Source organism: Corythoichthys intestinalis, chromosome 18, assembly GCF_030265065.1.
Source record: "Corythoichthys intestinalis isolate RoL2023-P3 chromosome 18, ASM3026506v1, whole genome shotgun sequence".
Lineage (NCBI taxonomy): Eukaryota > Metazoa > Chordata > Actinopteri > Syngnathiformes > Syngnathidae > Corythoichthys > Corythoichthys intestinalis.
In genome coordinates, this window is record NC_080412.1 from 11577380 (window position 1) to 11594516 (window position 17137).

Here is a 17137-nt window from a genome sequence, read left to right on the forward strand (position 1 = left end):
TCGTCAATTTTAAAGCATGAGCTGTTACATAGCTGTCCAGTTCACAGGGCAATTCAGGTCAACCATGTTTAAGTCCTTCACTGTCATTGACAGTGATAGACTTCGAATCCATTTTGACTAGGAGGGGCTGACAGCCTCGTTGCCTAACTGGATTGGTCAGTGTAAGCGAATGAGTTAATGGTCTCCATCATTCCAGTATAAGGTAAAGTATAATGATTCTCAACTCTCTTTTTCTTTCAAATCTGTTTCACCAGCAATATAACGGCAAGATTAATTGAGAATGAAACAAAGAAATTCCAAATATCCATCTTGCCTCCTCAGGTGTAGGTGTGACTAAGCCTTACCTCGATCACCGCGTATGCATAAAAGTACATTTATACAGTACAATTTATTCCTGAAACCTGATCCAGCACTCAGGTAAACATGCTTTTGTTTTATGATTGAAAAACATATGGTTTTCAGTATAATATTTTCTCTTTTTTAGTGCAAACCGGCTTTAGTCCAAACCTGCTTGATGCAGGATTCTAAATACTCCATGCCTCCATTTTTGCAGTACAAGCCAAAATAAGCCTAAATTTCAGACCTTTTCTTCGGGCCCGAGAAAAATGACCGAAAGTACTTTGTCCGCCATTGCTGAGATGTGCCGCCCAAAGCACACAGCCAACAGAAGCTAACGTTACTGTTTACATTGACTGGCACAGTAATGGCGGCCAACCACTAGAGGGCGACATACACAAATCTCTACACCAGGGGTGTCCAAACTTTTTGCAAAGGGGGCCAGATTTGGTGTGGTAAAAATGTGGGGGGCCGACCTTGGCTGACGTCCTTTACGTAGAACAATATATTTAAGCAAATTTTAGCAAGCCATTCTGTGTGTCACATTTGCTTTATTTTTTTTTTTTAATTAATAATTTCAACAATCTCGCAACTAGCCTTTGTGGCGTTCTCTTTCGACTCTCGGGCTCTTGCGAAATACTGCTGCTGTGAAATTAAACTAGCTTCAAGTTGCTTCAATTTCTCGCTGCGTATCTACCATGTAATCTTGTACATGTCAGCGTGTCTTGTTTGGTAGTATCGGCTCACATTGAACTCTTTAAAAACAGCGAGTGTCTTTTTGCAAATGAGGCAGACACAATTGCATATTTTAGTGAAGAAATAGTCCAATTTCCACCTATCCTTGTAGCATTGGCCGTCGCAGTCAATTTTTTGTTGTTGATTGTAGCCATTTTAGAAAATTGGAAGTAAAGGGTCACATGGGGTAATGTTGCTTAGCGTGCTGCTGCCTTTTAGTGGGTAAATAAGGAGCAGCATTTAGTGTGTAAGCTACTTCATATGCTGGTAGCAGTACTGCTTACCAATTTATTTAGTCTGTGTGCGGGCCAGATGTTATTGATTTTATGACAAAAGGCTGGGGGCCGGATGAAATTTGACCACGGGCCGCATTTGGTCCCCGGGCCGGACTTTGGGCATGTCTGCTCTACACAGATTAGTCAACGGCAGACTGCAAGGAAATGCTGCTGGGCGCTACCAACTAGTGGAAAGAAGTAAAAGTGCAGCCACTGAATTGTTTATTTCCACCAATAACACATGCAAGGATTGATACAGACTGATTTTTAATCGATACGAGAATTACATAACTTAATATTTGCGATATATCTCAGAAACGATTTTTAAAACACCCTTAATCACATTAATATAACACTTAGAAAAGATGCCATTATGTCTTGGGGTTACATTTTGCTGAAGCTCAGCAACTGAAAAATTTCCACTCGTGGTACACTCTAAGTGTGTGTGTGGGTGTGTAGTTCAGGTGAGGCTTGTATTTTCCGTGGTGAACCACAACAAACTGTACACAGCGAGCTTAACCTTAGAGAACCCTTAGAACCTACAAGTAGTCAAATGAAAAACAGGTACAAGTAGCTTTCATTGCTGCTTACACCTCATCCACGAATGCTATCACGTTTGACACGATAACATTCATAAATCAAAACAAGAGAAGAAATGAATTTAAATAACATTGTTATGTTTTAGACGCCCAGATAGATCCAAAAAACTCATGAAATCGAGTAGTTTCATATAGTACTTTTTTTAAAATGTAGTGTAATCACAATTAAAAAATATATTTTTTCAAATGTAAATTTTAAAAAAGTACTATGATATTACTATAAATTAAAAAAAAAATTCAGTCATAATTTCACTTTTTTTAAATTCTTATTTGTATAAAAACATCTTAATTAAATTTTAAAAAATGATTTTGAATATTTTGTTTCATTTTATTTTTTAATGATTTTTCTAAATTTACTATTTTCCTATTTTAATTGTATTTTTCAATTGAATTTTCTATGTATTTTTTTTCTATAGAAACGTTCACAGTAATTATTTACCCCCTAAATCTTTTTAAAAGATTACTGTATATGTTCATGTAAAATCTGGCATCAAGGAGTCAATGATAGTTTGGCAACTTTGAAATTTTACAGAAATGACAGAAAAATGGAAATGACTTTACATAAAGTACATCAATAACCTCTAAAACATGTGAATTTTGCATTGGTTTGATTATTACATGGCATGGCATTACAACTTGCCCAGTTTACATATGTCACCACTGAATTTCAAATGTCCTCCACTTCACACGTGGTCAAAAACAATAATAACATTCTGTGAGTGCGGCAGCTAGAAGGTTAAAGGTTTTGTGAAGGTGTCAAGGGAGTGACTTTCAACCGAGGCTGTGGTTTTAGTTGTCGAAGTAAACTGAGGTTTGCTGCTAGCGTGATGATGATTTACTTTCGACTCCCCTATGATGAGCCTTCACTGTAATCTGTGGAGTCTTCTTCCCTCTCTGTATCGACACTTTCTCCCGACGTCTTTTCTTCTTTTGTTTGCGCACTTCCTGCACGCCTACTCGCTTCTTTCATCTCGTGTTATTAGCCTCACCGAATGTCAATGAACGCGTCACCTGCACTCTAACCCCCTTCGATGCAGGCCGTACGTCACAGTTGCTCCAGTTTGTCATCCGCCCTAAAAGTCTTTACCACCGCAACACGCAAACACTAAAATCCAGTTAAATACTACATAATGAAAATGTTATAAATATTCTTTCGGTGCCATCGGCAATGATATACAGAGGGGTAAATAAGTATTTAGTCAACCACTAATTGTAAAAGTTCTCCCACTTGAAAATATTAGAGACGCCTATAATTGTCAACATGGGTAAACCTCAACCATGAGAGACAGAATGTGGAAAAACCCCCAGAAAATCACATTGTTTGATTTTTAAATAATTTATTTGCAAATCATTGTGGAAAATAAGTATTTGGTCTACACCAAAAGTTCATCTCAATGCTTTGTTATGTACCCTTTGTTGGCAATAACGACGGCCAAACATTTTCTGTAACTCTTCACAAGCTTTTCACACACTGTTGCTGGTATTTTGGCCCATTCCTCCATGAAGATCTCCTCTAGAGCAGTGATGTTTTGGGGCTGTCGTTGGGCAACATGGACTTTCAACTCCCTCCTCACCCCGTGGCGTCAAAATGATAACAAGAACGTTGAGCAAAAATCCCAGAACCACACGGGGGGGACCTAGTGAATGACCTAGAGAGAGCTGGGACGACAGTAACAAAGGCTACTATCAGTAACACAATGCGCCGCCAGGGACTCAAATCCTGCACTGCCAGACGTGTCTGAAGAAAGTACACGTCCAGGCCCGTCTGCGGTTCGCTAAAGAGCATTTGGATGATCCAGAAGAGGACTGGGAGAATGTGTTATGGTCAGATGAAACCAAAATAGAACTTTTTGGTAGAAACACAGGTTCTCTTGTTTGGAGGAAAAAGAATACTGAATTGCACCATACCCACTGTGAAGCGTGGGGGTGGAAACATCATGCTTTGGGGCTGTTTTTCTACAAAGGGACCAGGACGACTGATCTGTGTAAAGGAAAGAATGAATGGGGCCATGTATCGAGAGATTTTGAGTGAAAATCTCCTTCCATCAGCAAGGGCATTGAAGATAAGACGTGGCTGGGTCTTTCAGCATGACAATTATCCCAAACGCACAGCCAGGGCAACAAAGGAGTGGCTTCGTAAGAAGCATTTCAAGGTCCTGGAGTGGCCTAGCCAGTCTCCAGATCTCAACCCCATAGAAAATCTGCAGAAGGAGTTGAAAGTCCGTGTTGCCCAACAACAGCCCAAAAATATCACTGCTCTAGAGGAGCTCTGCTTGGAGGAATGGGCCAAAATACCAGCACCAGTGTGTGAAAAGCTTGTGAAGAGTTACAGAAAACATTTGGCCTCTGTTATTGCCAACAAAGGGTACATAACAAAGTATTGAAATGAACTTTTGGTGTAGACCAAATACTTATTTTACACCATGATTTGCAAATAAATTATTTAAAAATCAAACAATGCGATTTTCTGTTTTTTTTTCCACATTCTGTCTCTCATGGTTGAAGTTTAACCCTGTTGACAATTACAGGCCTCTCTAATATTTTCAAGTGGGAGAACTGCACAATTAGTGGTTGACTAAATACTTATTTGCCCCACTGTACATGCAATGATGTGGCAATCATTGAAATTATTTTGGAACTAGTAGACATCCAATCCATTTGAAAGGGGGTGGCTGGCCCCCAGTTCAAATGGATTGGACGTCTATTGCAATTAATGGCAGCTAATGAGTTCATGGTAAGTATTCTTTTTAAGATTTTGTATAATTAAAAAAAGGTGGGAAAAACAGAAAAAAATAATTTATTTTATAATAGCTTCATAACAAAATAGAAAACTAAGATTCTCTTAACAAAATTTTTTATTTTTTTTAAATACCAAAAAAAAAGGATTAAAAAAAAAAAAAAGGTATTTGTATGAATGGAAACTGTAAAATTACAACAACAACAAAAAAAACATGCGAAGACTATGACTGCAATATTCACTCCAGGCCAGTAGTTAGCAATATCGCCTTCGTTAATAAACATTTATACCAAATCCTCCAAAGTAAGTACATAATTTGGTAAAAATGGAGGAGGGAAAAAACATTAACTACGCTTTCCATGCATGTAATGATTTAATCAAAAATACATTAGCGAGGGCTAACTTGATTTTTTTTTCTGTTAATGTTCGTTAAAAGTTTACCTAAAATCATTCAAGGTAAATCTAAAATATGGGAAAAAAAGGGAAAAATAAGTTCTTTTCCCCCCCAAATGTATTGCACAGGAATATCTTGACAATTAGTATATATTTGGAAAGTTGCTCAATGATTTCAGAATTGAAAACAGCAACAGAAAAGGCTGTACTATGCATTCCAGGCCAGAAGTTGGCGATGTAAATGAATCAAAAATCTGTACGTTTTTGATGTTCATTGACATCTAGCGCTTAGCTAAGTAGCTGCAATGGGCAGCGAAGGACGTCCAATTCATTTGAAGTGCCGAGAATGCGAAACTGCGCGACACAATGAATGTATGTTAGTGTGTCACGTAGAAGAAGAAGTGGTAGATGAAAGAGGCCGGCGTGGTGGCCGTGCGTGATCACAGCCATGTGTGGCGGTGTGCTTCATGCGGCCGCCTCGGCTCCGGCTGGTCTGTGACGGCCACATGGGCGGAGAATGATGGCGAAGAGCACGGTACAAGTAGAGCAGAGGTTGCAGTTTCATCTGGACTAATTTTAAAGACACTTTTTTAATGACACGCACAAGAGTGAAGAAGACGTTGAGGTGGTTTTGGGTGTGGAAGCCAGATGATCAATTAGAAAACATCACGTAAAAAATTGTTTTCTCAGTCGTGTTTTTTGCTTCCCTTTTATAGTCAACTGAGGAATATCGTATTTTTTAAAAAAATATTAATATAGAGAAAATGACGTGGTGAGCCGGATTTGGCCCCTGGGCCACTCGTTTGACACCTATGATCTACAGTATGTTGCATCTTCTGCAGATATAAAATAAAGAGTCACTTCCTCACAACACGCGCCAACACCTGTTTGCCCTGCCTTTCTTCCGGAAAATGAATAATTGCAGGTACAAACACCCGGGGGCCATCTCAAAGGGGGCTTTTTTCCCCCCTCTGTCTTTTGATATACCTTTAACGTTTTTCTTCTCCGGGAGATAGTCGAAAACCTCGGCCAGCCGACACTTCAAAGCCACCCTGAAGCACGTTTGTGACTTCATCTTGCTTATCTGTGAGGTACGCGTGCTTACCTCTTGGGTGTTTTTATCATTCTAGAGGCAGAATTCTGTGCCAGTGTTAATGTCAAAAACATTAACTCATTGGCTGCCACTGACGAGGACAGCTGTCTGATCGCGTGGCTCTTTTCATCCTTCTGGTGTAAAATTGAATAAGTTTATCACTTGTAGACGTCCAATCCATTTGAACTAGGAGGGACGGCAGCTCAAATGGAGTGGACGGTAATCCCCGTCAATGACAGCCAATGAAAGAATGAAGGGAAGGAGGGAGCTGCCGTGGAGCCTTCACCTCACACACACTTCACCTTCACAATATTGTTGCTATTGTTTTCTGACAGAGGTCACCGAACCCCCTCAAAGAAGCATAACAAAAGGGAAACGAGGAATTAGGAAGGGGGGCAACTTTCCCTTGATCCTATTTGGACGAGGAGGAGGGACAAACACAAGAAGATGCATGGAAACATTAAAAGAGCACATTTGAGGCCACGTTGACATGACAACAGCCTCGCAAGTAACAAAGTCCCGCAATGTGCATGCCAGGCCAGTTCTTAACTCACTGAATGCCACTGACAGCCCAGTTCAAATGGATTGGACAACTACTAGCGATAAACTCATCATAATTCACAATAGAAGGATGAAAAGAGTCACATAATTGGACGTCTATCACCAACAAATTTAGCTCATATACATATCATACAATCTTGCCACAATAGAGTACCTAACGGATGTTATTTTTAGACCGTGACGTCGTAACGCGGAAGTGGGACATTTTCGACACGCCCTCGCATACAAACCATGCTATTTCTGCTTGTTTTCTCCGGTAATCTTTCAAAAAAGAACATGCCAATCAAACACTGCTGCTATGGAACTTGACTCTAGACCAGGGGTGTCCAAACGTTTTGCAAAGGGGGCCAGATTTGGTGTGGTAAAAATGTGGGGGGCTGACCTTGGCTGACTTCCTTTACGTAGAACAATATATTTAAGCAAATTTTAGCAAGCCACTCTGTGTGTCACATTTGCTTAATTATTTTTTTAAATTAATAATTTCAACAATCTCGCAATTAGCCTTTACTGCTGCTATAAAATTAAACTACCTTCAAGTTGCTTCAATTTCTCACTACGTATCTTCCCTGTAATCTTGTCGTACATGTAAGCGTGTCTTGTTTGGTAATATCGCCTCACATTGAACTCTTTAAAAACAAAGACTCTTTGCAAATGAAGCAGACGCAGTTGTTGCGTATCTTAGTGAAGAAATAGTCCAATTTCCACCTATCCTTGAAGCGTCGGCTGTCGCAGTCAACTTTATTTTTTTTGTTGATTGTCGCCATTTTAGAAAATTGGGAGTAAAGGGTCACAAGGGGTAATGTTGCTTAGAGTGCTGCTGCCTTTCAGTGGGTAAATGAGGAGCAGCATTTAGTGTGTAAGCTACTTCATATGCTGGTAGCAGTACTGCTGACCAATTTATTAAGTCTGTGTGCGGGCCAGACGTTATTGATTTTATGAAAGAGGCTGGGCGCCTCTGGGCCGGACTTTGGACACGTCTGCTCTAGACACTGCGACATATGAAGGATGTTTTTTTTATATGTTTCCCGGAACCAAAAACTCAGAGGAAAAAATGTGAAGAATGGATCAACTTGCGCAGACGTCCAAAAGACCAGTTTAACGCCAGCCAAGTGAAGCCATTCACATTTCATATGCAGTAAACATTTTTTTGGGAGGCCATGGTCCTTCAGAGGACAAAGAAGTAAGCTATTTTGGTATTTTTACTTATTTTTTAGCATGGCGTTTTGCCGTGCTGCTTCTGTCTGACAATAAATGACCTGAAAAAACATTAAAATGGTATCTGACTGCCACTGTTACCTTTTCTGTTGTAAAAAAAACAACAACTTTGTAAGGGGGAAGTGTAAATAAATTATAGAATTAAGATTTGTTATTCATGTAAAAATTCAATGTTCGTTGACTGTCACTGAGTAGCATTTGCGATCGCTACACAAAAATAGTAATAATGTAAATCGCCCCAAAGAACGATCAGAGACGTAAGACAACTAGAGGATATAATATATAAGAAAGACAGGGCATATGGTGGTAAAGGATAGAATGTTGAAACAGGAGAATGTCATTGTCAGTGGCGTAAGTCATCGCACACATGAAAAAGGTGTCGATAAAAAAGCTACCTCTGGATGGCAAAGGTCGGTTCGGCTCTTTTTCCGCCCTCGACACTCAAGCCATCTCTTTAACTGAACATTTGTATGTTCTTTCACATCTTTACCAGTTAATTTGGCACCAGGGACATCATTTTCGGACAGAATTGGTAGGTTTAGCTCAGTAAACATCTTGTTGGTACATTATTTTCATTCATTTACTACTGGGGGCAAACGGGAGGTTGACCCGTCTAGCTATAATTGCTAATGTCATGAATATTAACGTGCAAAAGTGATGTGTTGCTTGCGGTACGCCATTAGAACAAGCACATTTTAAAGTGACATCACGACAGTCCGTGACTTGTGACTGCTGCTTAGTGCTGTATAATAATGTGATATACAGTATGTCACCAAAACGATATAAAACTTTCTATCAATATTTTACATATGTATCGACGTTATCGCCATAAATAGACCTGCTCCTGCAAATGCACTTTTTGTCCAGCAGATGGCGCCCAATTTGTGCTGCCTCGTTACACTAATGGGATCCTATCTGCCATAGTACTACCAGAAATTGGCCTCAAAATGCCACAATGGCTACTCAATAGTTAGCCAATTGGCTCCCCCTGCCAATTGCCAGGTTGCAGCACTACTTGATATATTGAACGTGATTGGCAGATCAGTTAAATGTCAATTAAAAAATATAGTAGGTGGTGGAAAAGCTGTCATAATTGTTTTATAATTTTTCAACAAATGTATTATATTGTGGTGTATTTTTTTCCCCCATACTGTCCAGCATTACTGCTGCTTTTCTTAAGTCCTCACTAACCCGTACTCAAGAATTCAATGTGTTGAAAGACATGTGTAATTTGCAGTTTAAAAAGAAAGATTGCATCTGTCGGCAGATATAAAACAACTCCAAAGATAAAATAACACGTCAGTCAATTGTGCACAGACATGTGCCAAGGCCCGACAAGCTGTATTTGGATCAGCACCAAAATGTACACAAGCATAAAACACAGTCTGGATTTTATTATGAGGAGTCATGTATTTTGAGGAATGAACGGAAATGTAAATAAAGTATAATGCATCATTTACTAAAGCATTTGTAGATATAAAAGACAGTCTATAAAGTTAATTTATACAGCAAGTTTTTAGAATATAAACACAATACATTAAAATGCAAGCTATACATGGGAATAAACCAAAATCCAGGCAAATCTAATAATAGAATTTCATTTTTTTAATATTCAAATTTTTGTTTACAATAATTATTACTAATTTAATTTTAATTATTGAAATTAAAATAAAACAAATGATCATGTTAAAACCCGTACACTATTTTTACTTTGAATTTCGGAAATGAAAGAAATATACAGTAAGTGAAAGGAAAATGAAATGTAAAATAATTCAAAAAATATATCATAAGGACTTCATATGAAATGCATAATTTGATGTTTTGGGAAAAAAATGGTTTGTGCATTATTTCAAAATTAGGGAACGTGCAGGAAAAAAATGAATTTACTGATGCAATACGATGGCCAACTTGCAAAATAAATGAATACATTTTCAAGGATTCTATTTGAATGTCAGAGAAAGAATTCTTGTTAAATTAGAACCCATTCTTATCTAAACAATAATTTTGATTTTTGAGGACTTACCGTTGGCGACACAGAGCCGTTGGGGAGGTAGGGGTCCGGCAGCATAAGGAAAGGGTACCCGGGGTACCCAGCTGTCTTGTACACGTCTTGCTGCTTGGACGCTGCCCAACAGAAAAACAATAACTAGAGGTTAGAATAACTGGTGGTCAAGTTGTGACAAAAATCCAATGTTTATGCGAACTGGCTGTGAAAGATCATGTTTCAGTGTCATTGACGGTGATAGAAGTCCAATCCATTTAAATTGGAGACACACCCTCCCAGTTCAAATGGATTGAACGTCACATCCCCTCCAAACAGTAAGTTAAATTGCATTCAAAACAGTAGGAAATATCCCACCTGGATCTGCAGTTTTCATACTGTTCCATGTCAACCAAGATTAAGTGAAAACAAATTGCAAAACAACAACAGCAGCAGCAGCACAGCAACGTGACAAAGCAGTAACTCAACAAACATTCCTGCATTCCTTAGTTTTGTTTACCAGTTTTGGGCCATTTGATACTTCTGGCCACTTTTAAACATGTCATGTTAAGCCGTAGAGACAAGATGCTTCTGAATGCAAAGCGGGTGTTTACACGTGTTAGTTACTGTGTGTTAGATCCTTCAATGCGTTACAAGCGTCACCTGGTCCTCCAAATCAAAAGCCTCCATGTTAATTTTCTGACTTCGGCTGAGGTTTTTCTTAAGGCTATTGTGTGGTATATGTCACCTCTAGAACTCGACTGCTGACAGAAAGAAATATTAAATAACAACGTCAGAATGGGGACCAATTTGCTTAAAATCAAAATCAACAAGTTAACAGCTTTACAGTCTTTCTTATGGGGTTTTGAAACACTTATGTGACTAAAAAGTGGATTTGCTAATTATGCAAACATTTTAAAAACTTCTCAAATTCAATTCATCTGCTTTGAGGCTCACTTGGTAGCATCTAAAAGTTCTATTATCTTAAAAAATAAAGAAAATGTTCAATGTCAATCATAGCATATGTGATTCTCGTCATGTAAACAACACACAACCACTTAAATGTATCCAAATGTGTGTATCAAGTCATTGTGTAGCCATCCTAAAATACAAAATATATTTACAGAGAAAATTGCAGAAAAAAAAAAATTAACCTGACTTTCTCTCTCGTCATGTGACCAAATCAAATAGCCTTTGATTTAGTCCAAATGTCAACTCATTGTGAAGCCCCCCACCTTATTTATTTATTTATTACTAGATAAGCCTTTAACATACAAGTATAATGCAGCCACAAACAGGATTTCTGAATTTCAACATGTTAAAAAAAAATTACTCAAATTTAGGAATGATAAATGCTCATGGTAAATTCATGCTAAAAATAGCCCTATGGTAGATAGCAGTTAAACTGTACAAAACGTCTAAATAATATTAAAACAATGATCAACAGGATTTCTCACTGAAAATTAACTCATGGGCTGCCATTGACGACAATAGACGTCCAGTCCATATTAACTAGATCGCTGCAAATCGCAAATTGGGTTGGACGTCTATTGCCGTCAATGGCAATGAAACAATCACTCAATGTCAATCACCGTCAATGGCAGTGAATGAGTTAATATTTGAAATACCTTAATTATACGATGGTTAAGGTATTTCTCTAATATTTCAAAAAGAGCTTTTGTCTTCTTTTAATTTGAAAAAGCGAACTCAAACTCAGTCAAAATGTTAGCAACTTAAAACTAATTTTAAAGCTATTTTGCTCTAAGACATGCCTAAATAAGAGTATTGGCGTACAATTACAGTATGAACTTTCAAAAAAAGTTGTTTTTCCTTCACTTTTTAAAAAGAAGCAGATAATGGACATTTCTTACAGTGGGCACCTGGAAGCTCTTTGAAGCCGCCGCCGCCGCCGACCAGCACGTGCCCCCCGTGACCAAAATACATTAAAAACATTGAAAAGCACTCTTTTTAAAAAAAACAACAACAACATTGTTCATCTTCTAGATTAGGATATTACACATATTAAAGCTTGGACTCGCTTCGGGGGGTCTCCTTACCGGCGTCGAGCTCCCTGTGCTTGTCCGGGAAGACCCGCTGTTGCTCGGGCTGCCCCCGTCTCACCGTCTGGAGGGTAGAAGAGTGAAATAATAGGACGTAAGGCGTTTAAAAGTTTCATAAAGTGAGTCGTGAGTGAAAGAATACAAATATGAAGCAATTTCACAGGGGGAGTAAAGTTAAAAAGTGGGGTAAAATGGTTGAAAATGAGGAGAAAGAGCACCCACAGAGGAGGCGCCGTGACCGCCCGGGCTGTGTTGGTGAATCTCGGACTCGTTGACCAGCGACGACTTGAGGTCAGCCAGGTCCTGTTCGGTGAAGGCGCACTCCTGGTGGACCTTCTCCTCCTGCTCTCCTTCGTCCTTGAAGGCGATCATCTCGTCTGTGGCTCCCAGGTCGTCCCCCCCATGCTGAGGCATGTCGACGTGCGGGATTCCAGGGACAGTTTTTGTTCCCGTGTAAGTCTGTCCAATAAGATCAAAGCAATGAAAAGTCGAAAAAGAGACGACAAATCTGCTGAGTTGTCCTCTTTAAAAGTCCAGAAGAAGAGGGAAAAAGTTATTCCGTGGCGTCCCCGCGGCCGCCTGGTGGAGGACTGATGTTCTCCTGCAAGAGTAAGCAGGACAAGACGAGGACCCCCGACATCAAAGGGCGCCGCCGGGGTGATTGACAGGTCCGATGACTAGTATGTGCGTGTGTATGTGTGTGAGAGAGATTGTTGCTCCAGAAGTACTTCTTAAAGAGACATCACCACCTCCTCCTTCCTCCTCCTCCTTGAGTATTATTCATGAAAAGGGCGTGTTCACTCCATCAACGGTGGGTAGGGTCACCACCAGCCCATGTGCTGCAAAATGTTATGCAGAATTTAGAACAAACAAACAAAAAAACGCATGGCGTCCCATCCGTTTCGAACTGGGTTCTTTCAGTCCTCCCATTTAAAGATGGATGGGACGTCTATAGAACCTACTCACGTGACGTCACAGCCACGCCCCCGCGCCATGTTGTCCGTATACTCGTCATGTTAATGCATTAGCGCTTCGTAAATTCCTGCTATTATGGCGTGTTTTTCTGCTCGTTAACATTAATAATCAAAATGGTGAAGTCGTGTGTGGCGGTCGGTTGCAAAAACAGAGAAGATAGACGGAGAGACTTGAAGTTTTACCGTATTCCGAGAGACCCGGAGAGGAGACCGAGATTGACTGCTGCAATTCGACGAGAATACTGGGCTCCAAACGACTACCACAGATTATGTAGTAGTCATTTTATATCTGGTAAGATGCATTTAATATATATTTAGAGGGTTTTGGGCTGACAACCACAATTAAGATCATTGCTAGGCTAATCGCCGACAACATACACTCAGACGTTGTGAATGAACTACCTGAAAATATATAATTATAAGGGGATAATCAGACAGTTGTCATACAATTAATTTACAATTTCACTATTGAGGTCAAAAGCCAAAAAATAAATTCAACTAGGGACAATCTGGAGTAGTGCTATCGCACTTCATATTTATTACATATTATATATGTATGTAGTGAGAGTCCTATCGCTAAACCATATAAACATTAAAAGCCCTAGCTCCATTGACAAATGACATGAAATACATTAGACTTGACAGTGGATGTTAGCAAGAACAAAAGATTTTGAATTGAAAATTTCGTAACTCACCTTCCGAGCACAAGATTCCTGCCGAATTTTCGTGTACGAGGACCTGTTTCACCCAACCAGCAACGTAGCATTTATAAGCCTCCAAGCTCTTAAAGTTTTTCAAACTTTCGTGAGAATAGGCTGATTTTGTGTGGACAAGATAGTTGTAAATATCAGGGTCAGGCAAAGATGGCGAAGACAGCGGGTCGAAAAACATCGATTTAGGCATCAAATACTGATCTGGCGAATAGATAAACTGAAGCTTTTCCACTTAACGCCTTTTATGCAACGCATCCAATGCACATCAACGCATCAATCCACAGCGTCAGATAACACCGGGGCTTCCATGAATTGCTCTATAACTTGCACGACTAATTGAAAACAATGAGGTCTAAAAAATAGGAACAATATGGCGGCCGAATACAGCGACACGTCATTTTGTGACGTAGATGCGTAGGGTCTATTGCTGTCAGCGGCAGCCAATGAATTAAACTTATCCACAAACTTGGAATTTAGACTAGTGCAATACTCCTAACCAGGGGTGAAAGTGGCTAGAATTTCTTGCCGGAATTCCCCGACGTAAATGCAAAGAAAACTGTTTTAGCACCGTTATTTCTTTAACACATACAAAAACGGATTTTCATTCAAAATTGTATTTTTTCAATGATTTGCAAAATAAAATAAATAAAAGAAAAACAGCAATAACCCCAACCTCCATCTCCTAATTTTTATTTTCCCTCATTTCCTCACATATTAAATGCCAAATCTCAACTTTACCTACTTAAGAACATTGGATGTATATTTAAATTGAAGTTAATGTAAACATTTACTTTTTTTTTTTTTAATAATAAAGACATAAGTTGCATACATTCAGAGAAGTAAGTACAAATGATTTATATTGTGCAGAGTGAAATGGAATATATTTAGAAGATCGCACAAACATTTTTTTTATCATAAGGAAATGAATAATTGGCCTAACATAAATGAAAAAAATATATAAGTCCAAAGTGCACATTCACAGCTAAGATGTTCTGAACCTCCCTATCAGAGGAAATAAAACTAAATATGATAAATAAGCCTCCTCAACTCTTTCGTTGCTCTTAAAGATTTGGGCTTTTTGTCGCATCAATTAAACAATTGTTTTTGTTTTTTTTGCCTTTCCAGAAAACATGCACATTTGAACCAATCAGAGCTAACTATCTCTGCTGATCACATGTCAGTATGTCAGCCAGTTGAACGAATAAATGGTTCCAGGCATTTTGCTTTGCTGCGTGCATTCGCACATTGACCTGACTCATCATCGTCAGACTCAGATAACTGCAGCAGCTGGGGAAACCTCCATGCCGTCCGTGGAATAAAATAAAAAAAAATTGGATTACGCTATACAAGTTGCCTGGTATACCAGACTCACCGCTCTTCCAGCGATTGAGTCTGGCGACCGTCCGGCGGATCAAATTCCGAGGGCGGAGCAAGCCACAGCAAACAGACAGTGGAGTGGACCAATCAGCGACGGGCAGACGTGACGTTGTTAAAGCGACAAGTAATTAGCGTGAGCGGAGAATGGCAGAGAATAGAGAAGTTTATTCAACATGGCTAGCGCGAGCCATCTTGACTGTTGTCAATGACTTGTTTCGATGTGTTTTTGGTCATTTAAAACTGGTTTTACCGCGGATTGGAACATATTCTCGGCTCTCCCGTTCGCCATCTGTGTTGTTGTAGACATGACTTTCGGCGCGCAAGAGTGACGTTACTCGTTAAGAACACATCACGCAAATAAACTAATCTGATTGGACGATTGATTTTGTACCTTGCTCGAGAGGCCGTTAATGGGGTAGGGGGCCCCCAACCAGCTTCCCTTGCCCCAACGAGCAAGGGCTTGGGCCACCGGAACCAGCAGCACCTCCAACTATTCGTCATGTATAATTATGTCAACATACCAAACAAACAAATAACAAAACAAAAAAGAAAGCCATTTGAATGCTGCATTTATATTACCCCCCCCCCCCCCCCCCCACACACACACACACACGCACTATAATGGACAGTTCCACGACGACGGACTGAGTATCAGTCGCTTTCCGTCATTTAGCGCCGTTTAGCTTAGCTTAGCTCCGTTTAGCATCACTTAGCTCCGCTTAGCTGTTCGTTAGCTTCACTTCGCTCTCCCGCGTTTTTCACGCCACTAAGCTAGTTTTTTTTACAGCTCACTTGCAATTTTGCACGTTGGCTATCGTTAATCTCGAACACATGAGCGAACGTGCTCTCCATGAGAGCCAAAGTGCAGTGAGGGAGAAGTTGAGAACAAGCCGCTAATGCCTCTTTTAAATTTCTTCTTCTTCTTCTTCTCAACGAACATAAAATACACGACAGCACACCCTGTGGCGAAACAATGCTGTACAGTTCCAATCAATCATACAATAACACTCAACAGCTTGTTAACAGTATTTGCTAACGAAAAAAAAAAATCTATTAGTGACACCACAAGCAATGACGAAGAATGTTTTTTTACGGAGTGTCAAGCTTTCGATTAGCGGTTTAGCGAACGTACCTCCAGTGAACATTTCAAAATAAAAGCACGTCATGTTCGTCATATAAATAACCATTTCTGGAGTTAATCCCACACACTTCATTAGAAGTATACGAATTAATATTATAATATGTTGAGTAAATACTACAGAATACAGATTCTACACTAAGAATAGCTTTCAAATGACACTATGACAAATATGATTGGCAATGAATAATTATTATAATTATTATACTACTCTTATATATAGTGGTATACTATAATAATAATGCTAGACTTATTTTTTTTTAAGAATTGTTTTGAATAATGTTGGAAAGGCAAAGTCAGTGTTCTGAGTGTTTACTTTCCATTCTTTTGCAGTAGTAAATGCTATCAACATTTAACCTCATTGTTTATTTGTGATTATTGTTATTTACATGATTATTTGTACTTTATTAAAGAACTTAAGTCTTCCAAAATGGTTTTGTGAATTAATAAGCGTCAACAAAAATTTCATTGTTAAATTAGTAAAAAAAAAAAATAAATAAATAAAAAAAGAAGACAATTATTAGATTAGTCGACTAATCGTAAAACTAGTCGGCTGACTAATCAGGAGAAAATTTGTCGTTTAGAACAGCCCTAGAGTACCGTAACATATTTCCTCCACACCGTTTTAACCCCTGACCCAAGAAGAGGGCCCCTGGATATGTTTGCCTTAGGCCCCAAAATGGCCAAGTCCGCCACTGGATGTCTAGTAGTGATTAAGTCATTTAAATTCACAGCAGAAGGATGTTTTGTAACACATGCTCCGACGTCTGTCATAGTCCAAGACAAAATAAGAATATCTAAAATCTACATATTTCAAATGCTGATAAACTAACTCATTGGCTGCTATTACAGGCACTCTAAGCCATCAATAGCAGCTAATGAGTTTAAAACAATACCTCTGACAACTACCATCACTTCTCTATACCCTTCAACAAAATTCTAAGAATCAC

At 39.1% G+C, this 17137-nt stretch overlaps 1 protein-coding gene across 1 annotated transcript in view; it reads right to left on the bottom strand.

Moving 5' to 3' along the window:
- tcf7 (transcription factor 7) overlaps positions 1 to 15392 on the bottom strand; it is a 76049-nt gene extending 60657 nt beyond the window's left edge. Inside the window, 3 exon segments of the mRNA XM_057821256.1 lie at positions 9968 to 10068; positions 11983 to 12049; positions 12208 to 15392. Of these exon segments, the coding sequence (XP_057677239.1) occupies positions 9968 to 10068; positions 11983 to 12049; positions 12208 to 12399 (360 nt within the window). The 5' untranslated portion in view covers positions 12400 to 15392.
- Positions 15393 to 17137: the final 1745 nt, after the last annotated feature.